The sequence below is a fragment of the Anneissia japonica genome, unplaced genomic scaffold (genome assembly GCF_011630105.1).
Source record: "Anneissia japonica isolate Jap-2015-1 unplaced genomic scaffold, ASM1163010v1 scaffold1537_len634075_cov158, whole genome shotgun sequence".
Taxonomy (NCBI): Eukaryota; Metazoa; Echinodermata; class Crinoidea; order Comatulida; family Comatulidae; genus Anneissia; species Anneissia japonica.
The window spans coordinates 447,536-469,292 of NW_022723531.1; the positions used below are offsets into that span (position 1 = coordinate 447,536).

A 21,757-nucleotide genomic window follows, 5' to 3' on the forward strand; every position below is an offset into this window, starting at 1 on the left:
TATATATATTACATATACAGTTAAGGTTTCTATTTTTGTAATCTATTTGATTATTTGCGGTCCCATTGCTTAGCAGTAAAAACTGAATTTGGATACTAATACAGTATACATGTTTCTATATTTATTTATTAATTTTATTGTATGTATGAATGTACTGTAGTTTAAGGAATTACACTTTAAGGTTGGGTTCACACTAGAGCCCTAGTATCCGGATCTATCGGTAGCGCTAACCGCATTTTAGTTAATATTCATGATATTCGGTGAGGCGTAACACCTAATACATTATGCATGATGTTGTATGGCGTGATAACGTGAAAGAGACAACCGTGTGGACCATGCACGCATTCATTCATTAGGACAATGTGCTACCATAGAGAAAATAGAACATAGAACATGTTCTATTTTCTCTATGGTGCTACCAAATTCACCACGTGAAGGACCCCGCAAGAAATGAGGCTTCGAACCAAATAATTCTAATCAAGTTCGATACAAAATATTAGAAATATTCTTTTTACATGTTGTTTAATAGTAAATAAAACTATAACCATAGGAGTAGTTAAGTTTGGTTGTCTATGTTTCTACTTTTGTTTATCACGATTTACAACGACTCAAATACAATAATAGGAAACAGACATTGATGAGAAAAGAACAAATTTATTGAAAATTAACGAAATAAATTTATTAACTTTATTAAAAGTTTATTTATTAAACCAACAAGGTCGGGGGAAGCTTAAGCAAACAAATCACTAAAACTTTTTAAAGTCAGCTGCGCTACCCCCTCATAGGCCTACAATATACAATTCGATAAAAAGACAAAATTTACAATCACAAAAGACAGAAAAAAAACCCAATTTTAACATCAAAAGTGAAATATTTAAAAAAATAAATAAAATAAAGATACATAGCTAAAGCTGAAAAAAAAAAACAACAAAAAACAAAAAACAATAAAAAAAAAAAAAAAAGAAAACAAAAATTTCATAATAAAACAGTTACATAGTGTGATAACATATAACAACACCTGCATTAGTGGTGCCGATAATGCAGTAGCGGTGCCCATCTAAGGAATAATGTATAACATATAACAACATCGCAGTAGCGATGCCCATCTAAGGATTTAATATATAAAATATAACAACACCTGTAGTAGCGGTACCCATAATTCAGTAGCGATGCCCATCTAAGGATTAATAAAATATAACAACACCTAGCAGTAGCGGTGCCCATAATTCAGTAGACGGTGCCCATCTAAGGATTAATGTATAACATATAACAACACCTGCAGTAGTGGTGCCCATAATTCAGTAGCGGTGCCCATCTAAGAATTAATGTATAACATATAACAACACCTGCAGTAGTGGTGCCCATAATGCAGTAGCGGTGCCCATCTAAGGATTAATATATAAAATATAACAACACGTGCAGTAGCGGTGTCCATAATGCAGTAGCGTGCCCATCTAAGGATTAATATATAAAAGAATAGTATTAAGTATTTCTTTTTTGTACGGTACTTACACAAGCGGAAAAAGTTCGTGTAGGACAGCTAGCAGTGTCTGTTCACTGGAACTTGTACATTCTACAGGACTCTACTCTGGTTAAATGAATACTGCAGTAGTGTCCCCCATATAACCCTTACCCTTTTTGAGGTATGTAAATCAGTAATATTGAACACCATTGGTGCAAAATCGTTAATAGTTTTCACTGATTAAAACAACATTTAGGGACTGGAATGCAGCCTACACCACCCATTAAAAGTTTGAAAAATAAAATTCCATGTGGTGTCCCAGACCACCCAAAACAGCTCCACTCCCAAAAACTCATAGAGACTTAGTTAACACTTGATTTAAATATTATAAGGCCCCATAAAAATAATTATTAGTTTATCACCTAGTTAATCAGCCCCTCCCCCATCACTTTTGGGGGAAATTATGATTTTTTTTTCAATCAACATATATCTTTATTTCAAACGGTCGTTTCTCCATCTTGTTTTTCACTTGAAAAGCTCAGATTTCTTGCATGGCACAAAAAAAAAAAAAAAAACCCATATTTTTTAAATATAAATTTGATTCCATTCTTATGACTTTTTATATATGTGTCCCTTACCACTGATTTACTTGTGAACATCGGTAAAATGAGGGTAGGGTTCAATAATATTGCCAGGGCCTATATGTATATTTCTGAGGCATATATGAAATATCGCTGATTCTTAAATCTCTAGGCTCTGACAGCCGATGCCATGGCAGGAGAATACAAACTTAATGCTCCAGCTAGAGGAGCACCACCTGAGTGACGTCATACAAATAAGCACAGCAAAAATTATTGGACTGACCAATCAGAACACTACGCGTTTGTAAAACATGTGTTTTCCCACAAAATGCATGTAGTGCGTAGTGGTGTGACCTTCGCAACCATATTCAAGGGGCAGAGCGAGGTCCATGTTACTACAGTAGTTTTAAACATTGTTTATGAACTATAGAATCTGGATATCCAGTTTTACCCTAAATGTAACAAAAAGGGCTAAGTTTGGGGAGCAAACAAAAATCGCCATTATTCACAACTAGATTAGTACCCCATTAGAAATAAATCTGGGAACTTTTATGGGTTACAGTATTTCACTAGAAATAAAATCCCATCCAATCCAAGTAGACATATAAATTGTTACAGAAAAATAATAAAATAACCTCATTGTGTATTTGAAGCCCGCCCTCAAGGCTACGTCGGCGGTTGTGTGTGCGTGTGCAGTGAAGCGATTATATTTTGTTTATTGATTGCACGTTCATTTCAGAGAAGCGAATGTAAAAGGCATGTTTTTCGATTTCGTTGAAAGTATAAACGTACTATGGATTAAGTAAAGCCTGTCAGTGTTTTACAGCACTCCTTCGTGAACGAATATCTCCGAGCCTTCTACAGAAATCCGAGGCCTAGTCTAGGCCTTAGCTCACTAAGGATGAATCTAAAACACCTCTTTCAAGATTTCAACCCAGGGTGAGTTGCTAGAGTCTAGAGAGATCAAGCTGTCGGCGTGCTGTATAATTTTTTAGTGCTAGGCCTAGGCCTAGGCCTATTTACGAATACTAGGCCTATACTACTAGTCTGCACAGTATGGTAACAGGCCTATGTGTTTCAAATTGGTTTTCATTTTTGTTAAATATATAGGAAATAATTATAGTAATCTCCCATTCGTTTTTAGCTGAATATTGATTTTAAATTAAAATAAATTCGTCTATCTATAAATAAGGGCCTAGGCCTAGCTAGGCCTAGGGCCTTAGGACTAGATTGGCAATTTGTCTAGGCCTAGGACAGGTAGTTAAGGCTATGCCTAGGCCTGTTGTACAGTAGTGGTTTCTGGACACAACAGCAATAAACCAAAATGGTAATGCTAAACAATTTATGTCATAAAAGTCAATGTCTCGAAAGTGTACTACGATGAAATACGGTAAAAATGAGGCTAAATAACAGCAGCAGCAATGATATCAATAATAATAATAATAATAATAATAATAATGTCAATTATAATGATAATTATAACAATAATAATAATAATAATCATAATAGTAATAATAATAATACAAATCAATAATAAAAAGATTGGGCAGAAACAATATAAAAGCAGTATAAACATTCAAACAAATAAAACTTTCAAATGCAGACAGAATGAGACTAAACAATTCAGGGGCGGATCCAGTAGGGGGACACGTAACCCCTCCCCCCCACTGTTTTGTCACTAAATCTGAAAAATTTCAATGCAAATCAATATTTATGTGCTACTTGCCTATTCTGAAAAGTCTGTTGTGTGGCTTCCCTCCCCATTTAAAAAATTCTGGAGCCACCCCTGCAAAATAAGTGCTCATGGCAATACAGTATATGATTTGCCTATCGGGACGATTTCAAAACGATTCAGAAAATTATAAAAATTTTGCCCGGTGGTGCTTGCTAGTCTTGGCATTGATTTCGCTCCTTTTCCATTTTGGTCAGCCGTTTTGATACTTGTCAAATGTTGCCGTTTTGGTACTTGTCATTGCCGTTTTGGTTCATTGCCATTATTGTCATTGCCGTTTTGGTTCTTTGCCATTTTGACACTGCTACCACATTAATGTAGTTGTAGGCCTACCGTAGACTGTGGTATTGATAGGCCTAGCGTAAATTTTTGGCTTTGAATATTATCGATTGGGGGAGCAAACTTTTTTCTTGGAATAGCGTGCATCCCCTAGATATATACCATTTGACACATGTCAAAGAAAATACTGTATGAATTTAAATACTGTACCATTAAATTCCTTTATTAAATGAATGGAGAAACAGCAACAAATTTGGAACCGATAAATTTGGCATATACAGAAAACATTAAAAAAGACAAAATAATGAAGTATAAATTTGAGATGGTTAGCGGTATGCCAAGAGAGAATAATGGGACCGACACCAAAGTAAATTATCTCTAAACTGCTAATCTGAAAAAAAAGAAACAACAAAAAACAAGAATTAAAAAAGATTTTTAAAAAATATTTTATAATACTTTTTTTTATAATAAATTCAGAAATTTGTCTATAAAAAAAAATGAAAAGATAAGCTGCAAATTGCAATAAGGCAAAAGATAACAGATATGATATTTTTCATACTAATAGGAATTCTAATAACTTAACAATAACAAATAAAAACAGCTGAATCACTAACCTGTTTCTATTTTTATATCACAACATATACAAAATACAGTACAAATTAAATGCGTACAGTAGCACCATCTTTAAAGTTTAAACTAAACAAAGTTATTGAGACACAAGCTTTCGGTAGCCTGAGCTAGCTTCCTTAGGCGACAAAATATGTTTAAACTCATTGATAATATTATTACAGTTATATTTGAAAAGTTGACTTTGTCTAACTCGAATAATATCCAAGTTGATCTTATTTTACATGCTAAAAAATTGTTGAGTTTACCATTTATTAACGATCGGTAGGTCAAATTTTTTTGGAAGTCGAACAACTTTTTAAATGCTATTTTAGATTCAACTTGGGCAAGTTCAACTGTATGTATAAAATACAATGCCCAGGTATACAAATATTAATTTATCATACTATAGACCTACAGTTGTCACCTTACAAATAAATTAGTGACGTAAATCAAAAAAACTGGAAATTCCCAACTTGACAGAAGTGTGCGTAAACACTAACAACAAGCAAGCAGAATGCCTGTACAGTAATCCACTTTACTCCTTCACACATACATAAATATTTAGATGTTACTTTATTTATCTAAAGCCAGTTGATCTGTAATTACATATGTAATGACACCAGATAAAATTCTTTGAAATTAATGTATTGAGTATGGCAATGTTTAACCCTTTCACTGCTGCAGTTAAATACACCTCCCTGTGCTGGGCCTTTCTTTGAGGTATAAAAGGTGTTTTTGATATAAATGCCAAAATAATATTAAAAGAGGTTATTTTGAAATTCTTTTTAGATGTGAAAAGAGGTGGGCCTATGGGGTGGAAATTGAAATTTGGTATTTTCATACCATGTTGGATTTTCCTTTTTTCATAAATTTTGTGAAAAAATCTACTTTTTCTCCAAAAAATTATTAAGGAATGCTGTTTTTGTTTTTCACTGGTTAGTGATGAAGATACATATACTGTAAAATGAATAAAAACATACATACAGTAGTTTGAATTATTTTCATCATTTTAGAATCGTGAAAAAACATGAATTTTTAAAAACATCACTGTAACATTTTTTTGTAACAATTAGTCATTTATATCCCATATAATTCAGTTTGTAAAATTTCAACAACAATGATTGTTTTTCATGAAATGAAACTGCTTGACTGCCAAAAAATCAGCTGCATCATCGTCAGATTCACCGCTACTGTAGAATCTATACTGTAGCTTGGGCTCCAAGTCGAGCAAATCATCGGTCTTGTCCATGGAATTCCTGTTGACATGACCATAGTCACTAAAGCCATAACGTTTTAGATATTTTACAGCCTATACCACTGGTAAACTTGATTTTCCACGTGGAAATAATCGCTAGTTCATAGAAAAAAAAAAACTACTGTTTTTAAAAGATTATTTTCAAATACCCTGTACTACCTGGGACACACAATTCACCAACATTTTTTTCTACCCGGTACTACCAGGTATGCGCAGTGAAAGGAATAAAACCATGTGTTTTTTCTTCAAATTCACTTAAGTCAGGGGTCCCAAGTCTCCCGAAACTCGCGGGAGGGTTCACGGAAATTGGGGGTGCCTCCTGCGCCCCCACAAGCAAGCAAGAATCTTCCGGAAATTAACCCATCTCCGCGCAAATTCATAATTTTGCATGTTTCTTGTACTGCATGCTTTTTATCAATTTGCTCACGAAAGTCAGTGCCGATGAATGTCACTACAGTATGTGCCAAAAAATAAAATAAAATGCATTAAGAAAGCTCATTACCCAGATCAGTGGCAGATTCAAGGGAGGAGGCAGCAGGCCCAGACCCCCCTAAATTTTTCAAAATTATAAAAAATTTGGGGTAAAAAAGAAATTTATATTCAAATTGAAGCCTGAGAGAGGGCAGTTTTCAGACATCTAGGGTTGCTATAATCATAAATTTTCTTACCTCAGCTTCAACCATGTTGGGGCTGAAGGAAATTACTTCTTCCAAATTGGGACCCCTGCTTAAGTTAATTAAATGTACAGTTTAAATTAAACATCATTCATAATTTGCCTGGAATTAAAATTATGTAAATTGTAATTTGTTTTCAATTATTATGCTTATTATAATTTTTGAAGCATATTTCTTTTGTTTGAGGTAAATATTTCTTTTGTATTAAGGTTTCTTTTCTTGTTTGGGCTTTTGTGTCTACCATATGTCATTTAATTAACAGATTTTTTCAATTACTGTTAGTACTAGATTTATCTTTTTATTATAAATCATATACTGTAGTACTGTAGTACCATGAGTATGTATTTTCAGTATTTAGATAGTTGAATTTAATAAGTATGCCTAAACAGTATCAGACATTTTGTAGTATAAAACTGATATTTTAAACTGTAGTTAACAGTATATTGTTTCTTTTTTATTTCCCACCAAAATTATTATTTACGTCCAAACCAAAATTATTGTTTGTTGGACCATATCTTAATTATAATTTTACAGTTCTTATATTAACTATAGCCTGTACATTATATGAAGAACGCACACATAAAATTATATTAAATTTAATATATCAAAATTATAAAATAAATTCTGTTTTGTTCCACTACAGAAATTTCTTGATCTATTCATCTCTATTGCTGTTTTCCATATTGTTTGCCCTGAAAGCAGATAGCTACATCAACTGTAGCTGGTGGCTTGTATTCCTTCCATTATGGATTTGGAAGCTCCTAGTCTTTTCCGGTGCCATTATTGGTGGTTTTGTGTGGTGGAAACATCCGGAATATCGGTAAGTATACAGTAATTAAAATTAATATGTTCATGACAAAAAAATATTTGAAATTTGCTTGCTTATTTTACAGTTTAAACATTTACAGGTAAGTTATTAGGCCCAATAAAAAATTATTAGTTTATCACCCCCGTGCACATGTCTTTTTTGGTACTGGAAAAAAAAATTGTTTGAAAAAATTTTTTTTACAATTTTATTTATTAATTTTTTCCATTTATTTTATTAAGTTAGTAAATATTGTTTGCATTATCAAAAATTATGTTTTACTTTGAATATCAATGCACCAGCAAACAACCCAAAGGTGATATTTGGCTTTAGCAAAATAAAAAATAAAAAGAAAAAGCCTCCCTCCCTCATCACTTTTCCTGCCCAGATAGGGTGATAAACTAAATAATATTTTTTATAGGGCCTTAACTTGAGCATAGAAATTAGTGATTTGAAAAAAAATTGTGTACCCTGGTTTTTATATTGGATGGTAGGGAAAAATAATGAAACACTTTCAGTCACTGGAAGTACATTTTATTGTATCATCTTACCTTTTATTTACTTGTTTATTTGCTCCTTATAAATCAACCTATTATTACAGTGTAATTATTCTATCATTTTTGCTGTAAAATTATAGGTAAACATTTTTTAAATACACTATCATTTTTATAATACCGTGGCTCCCCAACCCTCAAAATTAATTATGCAATGTATTTTTATAAAATATCATCAATCAGTTTTATAAAATAAGACCAGATTTACTTACAGTAATACAGGTAATGCACAAAAAAAGTTCTTTAGCAAAAATGTGTACCCTGATTTTTATATTGGATAATGGAAAAAAAATAATGAAATACTTCCAGTTCTGAAAGTGTTTATAACTCTCTTAAACTGTAAAAAAGAATTAAGAGTTATTCCATTATCCTATGTTTTGGAATTCTAAAAACAATACAACTTCATGGAATTATGCAGAAATCCAGATTCATGGCAAAACACAACTTAAGATAAGTGATGGGATCGCAAGTGTCAAGGAAAAGCCTTGACAGAAATCAGTTAATAGTTTAATAACATTATAGCGAAAATCTGGAAATTCCCAACTCAACAGTCATTTTTGAAGCATGCTGTGCGGTAGTCTAGCTGTGTGGTTAATCCAGCCTCTGTTGGATTGTAGTAACTTCCCTTTATTGCTTTATGTGGGAGTGAATTGTTTTTCATCCTTAACACAGATTAACCAGGGGAGAATTTTTGGGTGTGGGGGAGATCTTGCGACACATCTTTTATCACAAAAGGATGTTATTAGAGATAATTGAACGGAAACTCAATTCCATAGAACCGTTGATTCAATTCTAAAGAATGTATTACGTAGTGTGATATCAGAAGACCGGTTCAATGCACTTATCCTCCTACAGTATACATTCACAGGGAAATCAACCTTGATTATGACAAAATTATTGACATGTATGCCTCCAGATATCCCCTAAGAATGCTTTTCATAAATCCACTCTCTGAGTGAAATGTAGTACCGATATCTAAAAACTAGTAAAAATCTAACTGATCTTTCATACTATATTTATTATATATGTATAATAACATGTTGGTCTTATTTAGCGCATATCGCCCATGTGCTGGCTATATGCACTTCACATATCAACTTGCCTGGTGTGTGACAGAGTAAAAGTAGGCATATCGCTTCTAAATAATAGATGCCTTTCTTTGTTGTAAAAGATGCCCTGTAAGAGCTTTTAAGGGCGTACCATTTCAAAAAATCTTCCTATTTTGGGAGGGGCACCCCTCCCAAATCCACCCCCCTCAGTGCTTCGCACCTTGGCTGGTCGTCCATCTTTACTTTGGCGCCCCCTCCCCTTTTGCTAAATCCTGTATCCGCCCCTGTTAAGTATTAAAATACTTTTTTGTCACATCTTTCTGAATACTTTATATGGAAGTACAGTGATGTAACTTTGGAAAACTAAGGTTGGGTATTAATATACAATATAAGAAGGGTGGGGTGATAATAATATCGAAATATAATGAGAGTGTATTTGAAGGATGGTTTAAGGGGGTTAATTAAGAGTGGGTGGAGAGCCATGAAAAACTTCAAGGCTGGGTAGTCCTGCCCACCATAACAACATCCTAGGAAGTATCAGATAATGATAATATTTTTTTTTATTATGGTATAAAACCTTACATCAATCCAAAGTCAAAGCTGTGAAAATGTGAAAATGGTACAAGAAGAGTCACAGGAACCATTACCTAGTACAGTACATTTATAGTACTGTAAATTATTAAATATTATTTCTTGTAAATAAACTTTATAAGAAGAAACATTTCAAAACCTGTATATGTGTTGTATTATCCCTGTAAAAGCAAAAAATAAATAAAATAAATAAATACTGTATATAAAATAGAATAAAATAAATAAACAAATTGTATGTGTTTTTGAGGATGATGATGCATGTACTATATATATTTCTATGCACGATTGTTTTTGTGAATGTATACATAATCATATACGTGTACTGTAAGTATGTGCATATGCACATATGTATAAGTACGTATATAGGATATTAATTAATTTTGAATGTTTACATTTTTGACATTATGTCCCCTAAATAAGAAAATATTAAATTATTTAGAAAATAAAAGTTGTAATATCTAGTCAGCCACAGCGGACTGATCCCATTTTCAGTGAACTTGAATTTTAACTTTTCGTGTTCTTATTATGCTTATGTCTTTGATGACAAAAAAAAAAAAATTAAATAAAAGAAATAAAGGTGGGTGAAATCCCCACAAAAGGGGGGGGGGGGGGAAAACATTTCAAATCCTAGTTTAGGCCTACAAGTAGTAGCATAAGGCCCTATAAAAAATATTATTAGTTTATCACCCTAAACCCTATTTGGGCAGGAAAAGTGATGAGGGAGGGAGGCTTTTTTTTAATTTTTTATTTTGCTATTGCCAAATATCACCCTTGGCTAGTTTGCTGGTACAGTAATATTCAAAGTAGAACATGATTTTGATAATGCAAACAATATCTACTAACTATTTAATAAAATTAATGAAAAGAATCAATAAATAAAATTAACAATTTTTTTTTTTCCATTATCGTAGAATACATGCGCGCGGGGGTGATAAACTAATAATTTTTTTTATTGGGCATAATCAACAGTCTATTAATTTACACTTTGTCAAAATCAATATTTCTAACTGGTACAGTATTTGTTTTGCTTAAAAATAAATTTAAAATCGTGTGTGTGTGTGTGTGTGTGAGAATTGTGCAAGTTACTTTATTAAAAATGATACTGTATAATAGGAAAATTATCTGTTAATATTATCATTGTTATTGTCTGTTATTCTTTGAGAATACAATTTTACATACAGTACAGTATTCTTAATAACTAAAATAACTCCAACCTGTTAGTGGAGGTTCTTATCTGTGTTGGTTGAGAATTAAATAAATAAAAAATAAAATAAAATAACAGTACAGTAATTGATTAAAACATTGATTGAACATTACTTTCATAATCATCAGCCAAGATTAACTATTAATAATAAAAAAAAGCTATCAATGCAGGTTCCAATTAGGCATTTTCAACTTCAATTTGGACTTTAAACTAGGGACCTGGAAGTAGAACCATCTTCTATTGTGCTTCTAAACAATAACTCAGACATTTGGAAATTCCCACCCTTGCTGTCTTTTGAAAAAAAAAAAAAAAAACTCAGCTAGCCAAACACTTTTAAGTCTACACTACAGCTGTATGTACTTTTTGTGCAGCACAATTAAATAAAATGCTTTTGCCCTTTTTATTAAATATTTTATTTACGATACATATATTTGTACAATATTAAATAGTAGGGAAATACTGTATGGATAATAATGGTCCCTTTTATAAGAGACTTTTTTTTAAATAGTGATAGCGATGTTTTGAAAAATTATAATGACTAAATGATAAAGTATCCCTCAAATTAAAGTATGCTTTAAATTAAAGGCCACTTTTCTGTGGTCTTATAATTAACATGTTCCCCCCTTTTATCTTTATTATTCTAAACCAAAACTGCTAACGAACATGGAAGCCCTGGTCTCAAAGCGGTCCTTAATTGGAGGGAGAAATGTAATATTGAATTGATTAATTTCAGCATTACAGTATATAACCATCTTCTATAGACGAATCCAAGTACAGTAGTAATAATTGCAGAGAACTAAGTGTTTTTTAAGAGTTCCTTGATATATTTTTTTTTTAATTGAGTGATTGACGTATTGGTATTTATTTCATTTTTATTTAAATCAGAATAATACAAGACAGTTGTTCATTGGGGCCACAGAAAAGTGGTCCTTATTTGGAGGTGGTCTTTAATTAGAGGGAGACCTGTATTTGTTTGCTGCTGGAAATCACATATTGATTGACAGATAAGCATTCATCCAGGGCAGCTGATTATTATCAAGAGTGCTTGGGCCGAATCTGGGAATTCCCAGTTAGCGGTAAACTTTTTAAAATCCTATTGGCTAATTTATTCACCTGCCAGCCATCCATTATATATAACTTATGTAGTATATAATTGATGTAAGGAGTGGGATCACAATCTCATGCCTGGTAGATCATTTTTGATAATACGGTAATAGTAATTTTCAACAATTCACTGAAATTATGATTATTATTAAAGAGAAAAATGAATTACCAAGCATTGCAAGGTTTTTCTAGAAATCATATTTCAAAGTATTACATCGATGATAATTATCACTAAACAAAGAAGTTTAGAGAGGTGCTGATATTTCTCTTTTTGTAATATCAAGTATAGATTTTTTTAAAACATGCCATATTTTTTTTATAGAGGACCCTCTTAAGTAAATGAGGATGATTTATAAACTAAGATGATGTGAAGATGTTTTTTTGTCATGGAAAATTATCCTGGGTTTAAATCACTGGATTCGAACCCAGAACCCTGGGATTGGAAGGCAGTCATCCTAACAACCAAGCTATTGTACATGTCCACTCCTATGTTGAACTTATTTTCTTATTTTTACCAATATTTTAAATTTTATAAAAGTCAAAAAAGTATGCTCTTTGTATTAAAAAGCTAAGCTTATTTAGTGGTCATTCACAATTTGATTAACAATTTCACAAGTGTTCATAAACAGTACCTAATTTGTACACTTTTTTTGCATGAAATTTTTTTATGCATGAAAAATGTTGATTACAGTATATTAGTTGAATGAGAATGGTATTTTTATGTATACAGTTTCAGAAAGAAATGGGATACTGAAAAAAATTACTTTTTTTGTTAAAATGTTGATAATTGTGAATGTCCCCTTTTTTAAATATTAGTTTCTTTATATTAGAACTTTTTCTTGTTAAAATGATGATACTGTAGGCCTACCTTTATTTTCATTCTTGGATTGTACAGTATATACTGTATTATGATTCCTACATCAGGAAATTAAATTTAATAAACACTTAATTGAATTACTGTACATGTATACATTCATCGATAGAGGCAGAGCGAAACTGTTGCAATGTAATGGCGCTTTCTGACAAATGGCATAGTTTAAAATAATTATTAAAGTAAATTTGTGCTCGAAACAAACGGTATAATTATATACAGCAACGTTATTAAAAATTAATGGGAAAGAATTACTGTATATCATACTCTTTCATTGCTTCCTATATTGCTGTGTATTGCATTTGTTATGTTTACACTTGTACATAGTCAAAGCAATTACCCAACTTTAATGCAACTTTTTATTTGTAGTAGAATATACATTCTCATCCCATATCTTAATATTCTGTTTGAGGATACATGCCTTTGCAGTTGTCAAACTTGGTAGTTTTACCACGTTAAGTAACTAGGAAGATCTATTTATTCACTACCAAACACTACCTTCTGTATTAATGAGGTACTGTAGTAAACGTTCTAAACTCGTGTTTGCCATTCACAAATTATCAAACAATACATTGTTTATTCCAGTAAGCTACAGCAGTCTTTCTGCACATACAAATAAACAACATGCTTTTGCTTCGTAGGTTCGCTTCGCGTAGCCTTGCTTAGATTGTTTATATCAGGCTACGATGTATCTAGTTTAGGCAATGTAGTTTTTATAGCGTTTAAAGTTAAGCTATTGTTGTTATTATTATTATTATTATTATTATTATTATTATTATTATTATTATTATTATTATTATTATTATTATTATAAAGTTAAACTACCTGTATCTACCACATTACTAGTGGTATCTACCAAAAATGGACTGTTTTTTTCAAAGAAGAAAAACTATTGTTGTATTGTATTGTTGATATTATTTTTATAATTATGAACATACTGTAGTACTGGTAAGATTTTGAAGTACAAAGTGTAATTTCCCGGCACTTAGGGGAACATATTCTCAAAATGTTCTCACCTTAGCCCCAACCATGGTGTTGACTCTCATGCACCCTCTACCGTCAAATCCAGTGTGGCAAACCGGAAAAAAAGAATGACAATTTTAGGGGTTTCAATAGCTTATTTAATTGGTTTTGTGGTCTACTAATATGTGAAAAATACATATACATTTTTTATTCTTCCTGATGAATTGTGGTTTTTCTCCCTGAGGGTTGGGAGTCCAGCTGTTTCCGACGATTAGTGCCACCTCTGGTTGAAAGACAGCTATACATTTAAATATTTAAGAACCAGGAAATTAATGGGTAATTTTTTTTTTTTTAGAATTGAAGGCGAAGGATATGTGGATATGAAAGCGATCATCATCAGCGTAGCGCTTCACTCGCTTGTGTTCATATTTGAGGTTCTCGTCTGCGACAATCTTGAGAATATGCATAACGTATGGTTGGTGGTTTTTATGCCGCTGTTTATGACGGCCCCCATCTCTATCGCAGCATGCGTCTGGGGCTTCAAGCACGACAGAGGGCTTGAGGTAAGAAACATTAATCTTATCTACAGTATTACTAACGTTTGAAAAATGTATTCCAAAACTCATCAACTTTGTAATACAATAGTACTGAGCAATCTGTATTGTAAGTGCAGAGAGACCATTATTGCCTATATATTTATGACAGTAATAAAACCAAGTTTATTGCTTCTCCCACAGTCATGTTTATTAAGTATTCAGGCCATAACCTTTTTCTAACAGATACTATCTACATAAACACACCGGTTTTTCCAGGAGATTTTTGTTGATATAAAATGAAAATAGAATTAAACCTATAGTACTCGAAAATAAGTATATTCTAACAGGTATAACATTTATTCAGTATTAGGTTTACTCAGAAATGTTGACATTTTTACAATTATTATGATCCTACTATTTTAGCATAAACTTGGGCATAGAATTTTATTGTTGTCAACCTAATAACATTCCATCATGTTTTTCTCTCTTTCAGTTTGAAACAATGTGTGCAATTAATATTCTCCAGTTTATTTTTATTGCATTGAAGCTTGATGCTTTTATCAATTGGAGTTGGGCGGTAAGTATCCACAAAAGGGAATGTTTTGTACACCCATTTAATTGATGAAAATAAGGGATGGTGGTAATCGTCAGTGGCTTGTGAATGCAATTAGAGACCATCCATTATTTTCAGAATGTTAAGGTTGTGAAGTTCACACTGTTGTGTCAATGCGGCATAAAGCGTCTATAAAGGTGGATACCGCTGCACAAGAAATTTTCAGTATTATTACTAATAATTATGATCCTACTATTTTAGCATAAACTTGGGCATAGAATTTTATTGTTGTCAACCTAATAACATTCCATCATGTTTTTCTCTCTTTCAGTTTGAAACAATGTGTGCAATTAATATTCTCCAGTTTATTTTTATTGCATTGAAGCTTGATGCTTTTATCAATTGGAGTTGGGCGGTAAGTATCCAAAAACTAGATTTTAAGCATTTAGGCAACCACGTTGTCTATTCTCAACCGAAAGGCTGCGATCCTCTTAGAGGGTGGAGGGGAATGTCTGCTGGAAGCCGGCGCAAATTAGTATTGTGCTAAAAATGGGAATAACATGGTCACGGTATACAATACAAGTACGATACAATAAGGTATTCAAGTAACAGGCCTTGAAATGATTCCAATTACCAAAGCATTGTAATAATAACATTTATTGATAATCATCTAACCAATCATTTGAACTTAATTAAACTAAACTAAAACCAAATATTTGATAATAATTTTTTTTGGTACATTTGCATTTATTTTGGTTTTTTCTTCTCTGTTGTTGTTAAGCGCCTCAAGGTTGTGTCAACGTGAGGCGCTATATAAATCCAGAATTATTATTATTATTATTATTATTAATACAAAAATGAGTGGAACAAAAATATATGGAAATAGAAATAAAATGCACAAAGAAATTTAAAAAAAATTAAATGGTGTAAATACCCAGTGTCATGTGGCATTAAATCCACCAATCAAATGTCAGGGATCCACTGTATTAAGGTGTGTTATAATATCTTATAAATCTCGCTGTTATATATATGCACCTGTGTTCACATTATTGTTATTGTCTTTGCAGATTGTCTTTATTCCTATTTGGATTATAATGGGACTACTCTGTATGGTAGACATCATTTGGTCAATCCTTATCTTCCGAGCAACGGAGACAATGCCAGAGCAGAGGCGGGCGCACGTAATGACAGCGTTTGCCCGAGCCGTTCTAGTTGTACCTCTGTTAACTTTTGAAGTACGTTTTAATTTTTTTATAACATGAAGTTAGAATCAGATATTCCTGTATTTATTCATACCACATTGAAGGGTCTCCTGGATTCCTAAGCCATGCGCCCATTGCGTTCGACGGTTGTTGGCGGACACTATTCTATGGAGAATGCGAGGCCACATTGTGCACACAACAGATCTTTTTAATGATGATCTGTGTATATACTGCAACCGACAATCAGCAGATGATGTCGTGTCATCAACTGCTCAAAACGAGTGCAGTTGGTTTCGCCATATGACCATTGTACGACGCAGTCAGTGCCAGGCTTTGGCCAAATGACCAAATTAGACACTGATCCACTGTGACTAAATATACCCAGGCCAACAACAGAGTGAATTAATTTTTACCTTCATACGGCCTGTTTCTGCTGAGCAAAAAAACATGTGTTTTTGAACAGTTATTAAAAAACATGTTTTTTCACAAGTAGAAACAGGCCACAAAACAAAAACACGGTTAGGAATGCGTTCTAAAAATGCGTGTTTTTACACATATTCGTTATAGGGTTTCGCGTTCAGGAAACACGTGTTTTGTGGAAAACTTTTCAGCTGCAATGCAATACCGTGTTAGTCATGACCCATCGGTGAGCTAGATTGACCTCTTCATTGGTTTGATTGCTCGTCCGGGGGAAATTCGGGGCGAAGAAAAAAATTAAACCAATAGGATGACATTCTTGAAGATTATACCATACTTTTTTCATACTTTCGTGGTGTGTCGTTTACTTCTTTCGCAGCATGCGCTGTAGCTCGCAAGAAGTAAGGTCAGCCTCAACTTCCGTTGGTGACCGTCATTTAAGCTCCGCCCACCTGCCAATGCTCGCATTACCGTGTTTTTTAGTTGCACTTTTCACTAGAAACGTGTTCAGAAGGAATTTCACCGTTTATAAAATTCACAGGTTTTTATGGAGTTATTCAGCAGAAACACACCCATATTTAATAATTTGCTCTTTTTCCCTACAGATTCTTTTAGTGAATAGATTAGAGGGAATAAACGATTACCCACTTCCAGCTATATTCTGCCCTCTATATTTATCTTTACTGGTTTTACTACCAACCTCATTTGGACAGCGAGGGAATAATCAATGTAAGTATTAACTAGAAAGCGCAAGGGTCCCAAGTTTTCGGGAGATTTGAAACCCCTGAAGCGTTTTTTGCTGTCTTACTTAACGGCACCACATGAGACCACATGGATAAAAAAAGCTTTCAAAAAATTACAAGAGTGGATTCGTAATTTAAAATCTATAAAATTCATTTTGATAGCAGTAACTGTTTGATTTCTGGTTGAAATTGAAGAATATTGTATCAGTTTTGGCAGGTTTCAGAAGCCATATTGACGATGTTGCGTATCTGCAACATACAGTATTGATGTCTGCTAGGAATGCAGTCAACCATGACTTTCCCCACCTTGAGAGATTCTGTAGAAATATAACAGTACATTTATGATAATAGTTTTGTTTTCCCCTTGTCTCCTCTCTCTCAATGAAGACCTACAGTAATGTTATTGGTGCCTAAGCAATTGGAACCATTGCAATGGTCATAAAATTTGTCAAAAGTTTGTAAACAAGCAAACTTAAATTTCCAAACATTTTTTGGTTATGAATTTTTGGCATACATTTAGTATTGGATATGTAATTGTGCCTTATTACTTGAAAACATAAATATTAAAGCACTACATGAGAACTTTATTATCCCCCTCACCCCCTTCACCCAAGAATCGGAATAATCTAGCATTAATGGTACAGTGGATTATTAAATGTCTATTTTGATAGAAAAAAAAAACAGCTGCAATTGTCTGACCTCTCCAATTGATAATTATATTCTAGTTATAGTAATGTACTGAGCAGTGAATCAAAGGTCACAGTACTTTATAGTAATCTATGGCACAGATATTTGATATCAACATGCTACTTCATGAAACATGGCAAAATCTGTAACAGTATTCGTCAATTTTAACCAGAATTCAGACAATTATCGATGTAATTTATATTGATAATACCGTAGGATCGAAATAAGCCCACTCATGTTCATGCCCAAGAAAGTAAAACCAGTGGTTTTATATTAAACCATGTCTCACTTTCATAGTAATTTGTTTGTGCCAAAATTCTTGGAAAGTACAGTAAATTCTATTTGAAGTGTGCGAAGATATTGTATTAAACTGAAAACAAGAATATTGCATAACAGCTAGTTAACTTTTGATTGTTCTGGTATGACACTCATTTCTAGGCTTGCTTCATTTTCACTATGATGGGCTGGTGAGAGCAGCTTAGCTGAGTAGCTAGACTGGCGGCAGCCACAGTGTGTGCGCTGAACCGTGGAAGTAATTTCAGCTAGGTCTGTGGTCACCGGTTCAATTCCATCCACTGCTCTCCTTCGTGTGTTTCAGCTGACGGCTGAAGTGCTAGTTACAGAAGCGTACTGTCTTTAGGACGAGGCCTCTATAAAGCAGTTTGTCCGATATTGCAATACAACCCATAATAATAATAATATAGAGAATTATACCGCACCTTTTGCCAAGGCATACAAGGCGTTGGCGATGTTGTTATTATTACCCTGGTTATCGGATCCATAATCAAACCAGTACGAAGTACAACCTCCTGGGGAGTATTCCTAGTCGTGCTTGCAATTTAATGCCGACACAGACTAATACTTGCAACGCCACATCATCCTATCAGGTACCCATTTATACTCTTGGGTGGAGAGAGGCAAACGTAAGTGAAGTGCTTTGCTGAAGAAGACAAGCAATACGACGAGTGTCGGTCTCCAACTTCCAATCTAACGATCAGAACTCCCAACATATTACATGCTGCGCACATTAAAGAAGGCAATACACTCTTCAGAAAAAAGTAGATTGTCTCCAAGTGTACCGCCCAATTCACCACTAGAAGGACCCCATTGAAAACAAGCCATCAGATTTAACAGTTGAACTTTCTTCTCCACTTTTTGTATTATTTGCACATGTGCAGAAATAACGATATAATTGATATATTGAATACAATCTGTTTATTCTATATAACTCAAAGTAAACTGTTTACATTGCAAAAAAAAAAATGTTTTGACTTGCATATTATTATTAATTATAAATGTTTTAATATTTTTTATTCCATAATGCACTTTTTTTTTTAATTCACAGGGTGGTTTGGAATTCGCATGGATTTCTGCTCGTTTTTACTGGAAGTGTGTCCATGTCTGCAAGAATACGGCAATATAACATATACCCTCCATCCCGTGGATGTTCCACCTGAGACGGAGCAGATACCGGTTCGCTCCATCCCAAATCCGAATCCCATGGTTATAAACACGACCTCTGGGAAATTGGTCGCTCCCGTGACAACCATTGATATGCCTGATTAACGATTTCTTAGTGTGGAATTTTGTAATAATGCAATATGTCTTTGTGTATAAACGAGGGCTGAAATGAGTTGATCATTTGGATCGACAAGATTGTGATGTTTTGTTTCAAGATAACCCTGCTGAAAAACACTCATAGGTTCGTCCTAGGACTCAAGCGATGGGTTGTAGAGGAAACAACATGTTATGATTGTACCTGAAGCCTGTCCTCAGGGAAGTTCCATTAGTAGTTCCCAGCTTGTCAAGGCCCATATAGGCTGCTAACAATTTTATTTCATTTTATTCAATTTATCAGTCATACAATACTAAAGTCTGAGCCCAGAAAACTAAAGAAACAGTAACTAGAGAAATAAAAAAAAAGAAGTTTTTATTTATAAAACTGAAAATTAGTAATGTTTTAAATGTACTTGTGGAAAGTTATGTTATGTATTATAGTTGCAAATTTAAATATGTATCTCTGGCTAGCCCCATCTCTAGCCAGGGTGTGCTGGTTAAATACGTATTTTACGATTGGCCAATCCAATTGTTTTAGTTGACTGAGTGTGAGTAACTGTTAGCTCATAGCAGACGAGAGGTCACTTGCTGAGTGAGTGGTTCACGTGCGCTAGCGTGTAGAGGTCACTTGCTGAGTGAGTGGTTCCAGTGCGCTAGCGTGTAGAGGTCACTTGCTGAATGAGTGGTTCACGTGCGCTAGCGTGTAGAGGTCACTTGCTGAGTGGTTCATGTGCGCTAGCGTGTAGAGGTCACTTGCTGAGTAAGTGGTTCATGTGCGCTAGCGTGTAGAGGTCACTTGCTGAGTAAGCAGTTCATGTGCGCTAGCGTGTAGAGGTCACTTGCTAAGTGAGTGGTTCACGTGCGCTAGTGTGTAGGGGTTCTACAAAGCATCAAAACATGCATTTCATAGCGACTTCCAAAATGGTAAACTTAATGTTCAACTTCCTCTATTTGTGTTTTCATTTTCACTCCTATAAACCCACCTCATTTTTCCCCTTTTTAAACCACAAGTTAAACCACAAAGTTGTTTCACAATTATGTAAGGCATCAAATTGTCAACAATTTCCTTATTATTCAACCTATCTAGCGGGTTTCTTTTTAGTAGCTGTTGAGTGTACCTACTGATTGAAATACAGTAATTAAAAATTACTATGCTATTTGATGACAGGAAGTCATAAAAATGCTGGGTTTGGTATAACATATTTTTATTTTTCCACTGCACGTCCAATAACGGTATTGATGCAGACCAAGCCAGGAAGTGGTTTAATAAGTGGCACTTCCAAGACTGTATGGACCATTCCGGGGTGTTGAGATATTGTCCCTTGCTAAATATAAAAAAAAGTCATAAAAATATTTTTTGAAATTAACTTGCCCATTTTGAAGTAACATAAAAGTATCAACTTGAACATAGACAATAGTGTATTTAAAATATGTCTACCCATCAGTTTACAGTGAAAAATGATAGAAACACTTCCAGTCACTACTTTTATTATAATTTTTTGGTTTAAATCAGGGTATACATTTTTTAAATTCAATAATTTTTTTGCTCAAGTTAATAATTTGTATGCCATTCCAATATGAGCAAGTGTATTTCAAAATTATTTTTTGATTTTTTGACATTAGCAAGGGACAATACATCTTAAAAAACTAACCAATCAGAAATGAGCTACAAACACACATGTCCCACAAACGCACATATGTGAATATGATTTTACGCTGTTGTTTTCTGATACCTTTAGTAACAATATGTAGGGGTGGAGCGTAGAAGAATGGTCCGTTGGGAAAGTGTTGTATAAAGATCTAAGAATATTCAATGGTTCATTTTCCAATTCCCTCACCTTTTGTTGGTTAGCTAGAAATCCATGGCCATCATCTGTTTTTACAGACCACCCAATAATTTCAAACTATAGAGGGATCACTGCTACAGGATATTACAATCAGTGCAACTGAACTATGACTGCCTATGTAAATTTACTGTACTCGATTCAATATTGACCAGGGTTATGGCCCCTGTATTGCCTCTGTTGATTTTGTTTTACTGTTGTTCTATAGCATGGGGATGTATTAATAAATCCATGGTGTGTATTTTAATGTTATGTTAGTTTTAAAAACCGTGATATTGAATATTAGAAAGGAGGGAGAATGATATTGTTCATGTGTTCTATGTTGTATTTATTTCTACAAAATGAGACCTTTAATACATACAGATTAAAGAAATATTGTGTTTGTGTTTAGTTCTTAAAAGAAAAATAATTTAAAAGCATTTTGATACAGTAGAGACCTACATGCAAATTTAAGCATTATAGACATATACAATGAATATACACAT

At 33.5% G+C, this 21,757-nt stretch overlaps 1 protein-coding gene across 1 annotated transcript; it reads left to right on the forward strand.

Annotated features, from left to right (window-relative positions):
* Positions 1-2,728: 2,728 nt before the first annotated feature.
* Positions 2,729-19,840, forward strand: LOC117112249 (transmembrane protein 185A-like). The gene is made up of 7 exons (XM_033255320.1): positions 2,729-2,982; positions 7,236-7,412; positions 14,089-14,296; positions 14,763-14,846; positions 15,890-16,057; positions 17,047-17,170; positions 19,217-19,840. Exons 1-7 carry the CDS (start codon positions 2,945-2,947, stop codon positions 19,435-19,437), a joined length of 1,020 nt encoding a protein of 339 aa, XP_033111211.1. The 5' UTR covers positions 2,729-2,944; the 3' UTR covers positions 19,438-19,840.
* The last annotated feature ends 1,917 nt before the right edge of the window (positions 19,841-21,757 follow it).

What these genes read in the sequence shown, in the direction of transcription:
- LOC117112249 (XM_033255320.1), top strand. Translation starts at nt 2,945, where the DNA reads ATGAATCTAAAACACCTCTTTCAAGATTTCAACCCAGG. An exon ending in TGGAAACATCCGGAATATCG is followed by an intron (nt 7,413 to 14,088) that starts GTAAGTATACAG and finishes TTTTTTTTTTAG; the next exon opens with AATTGAAGGCGAAGGATATG. An exon ending in AGCACGACAGAGGGCTTGAG is followed by an intron (nt 14,297 to 14,762) that starts GTAAGAAACATT and finishes TCTCTCTTTCAG; the next exon opens with TTTGAAACAATGTGTGCAAT.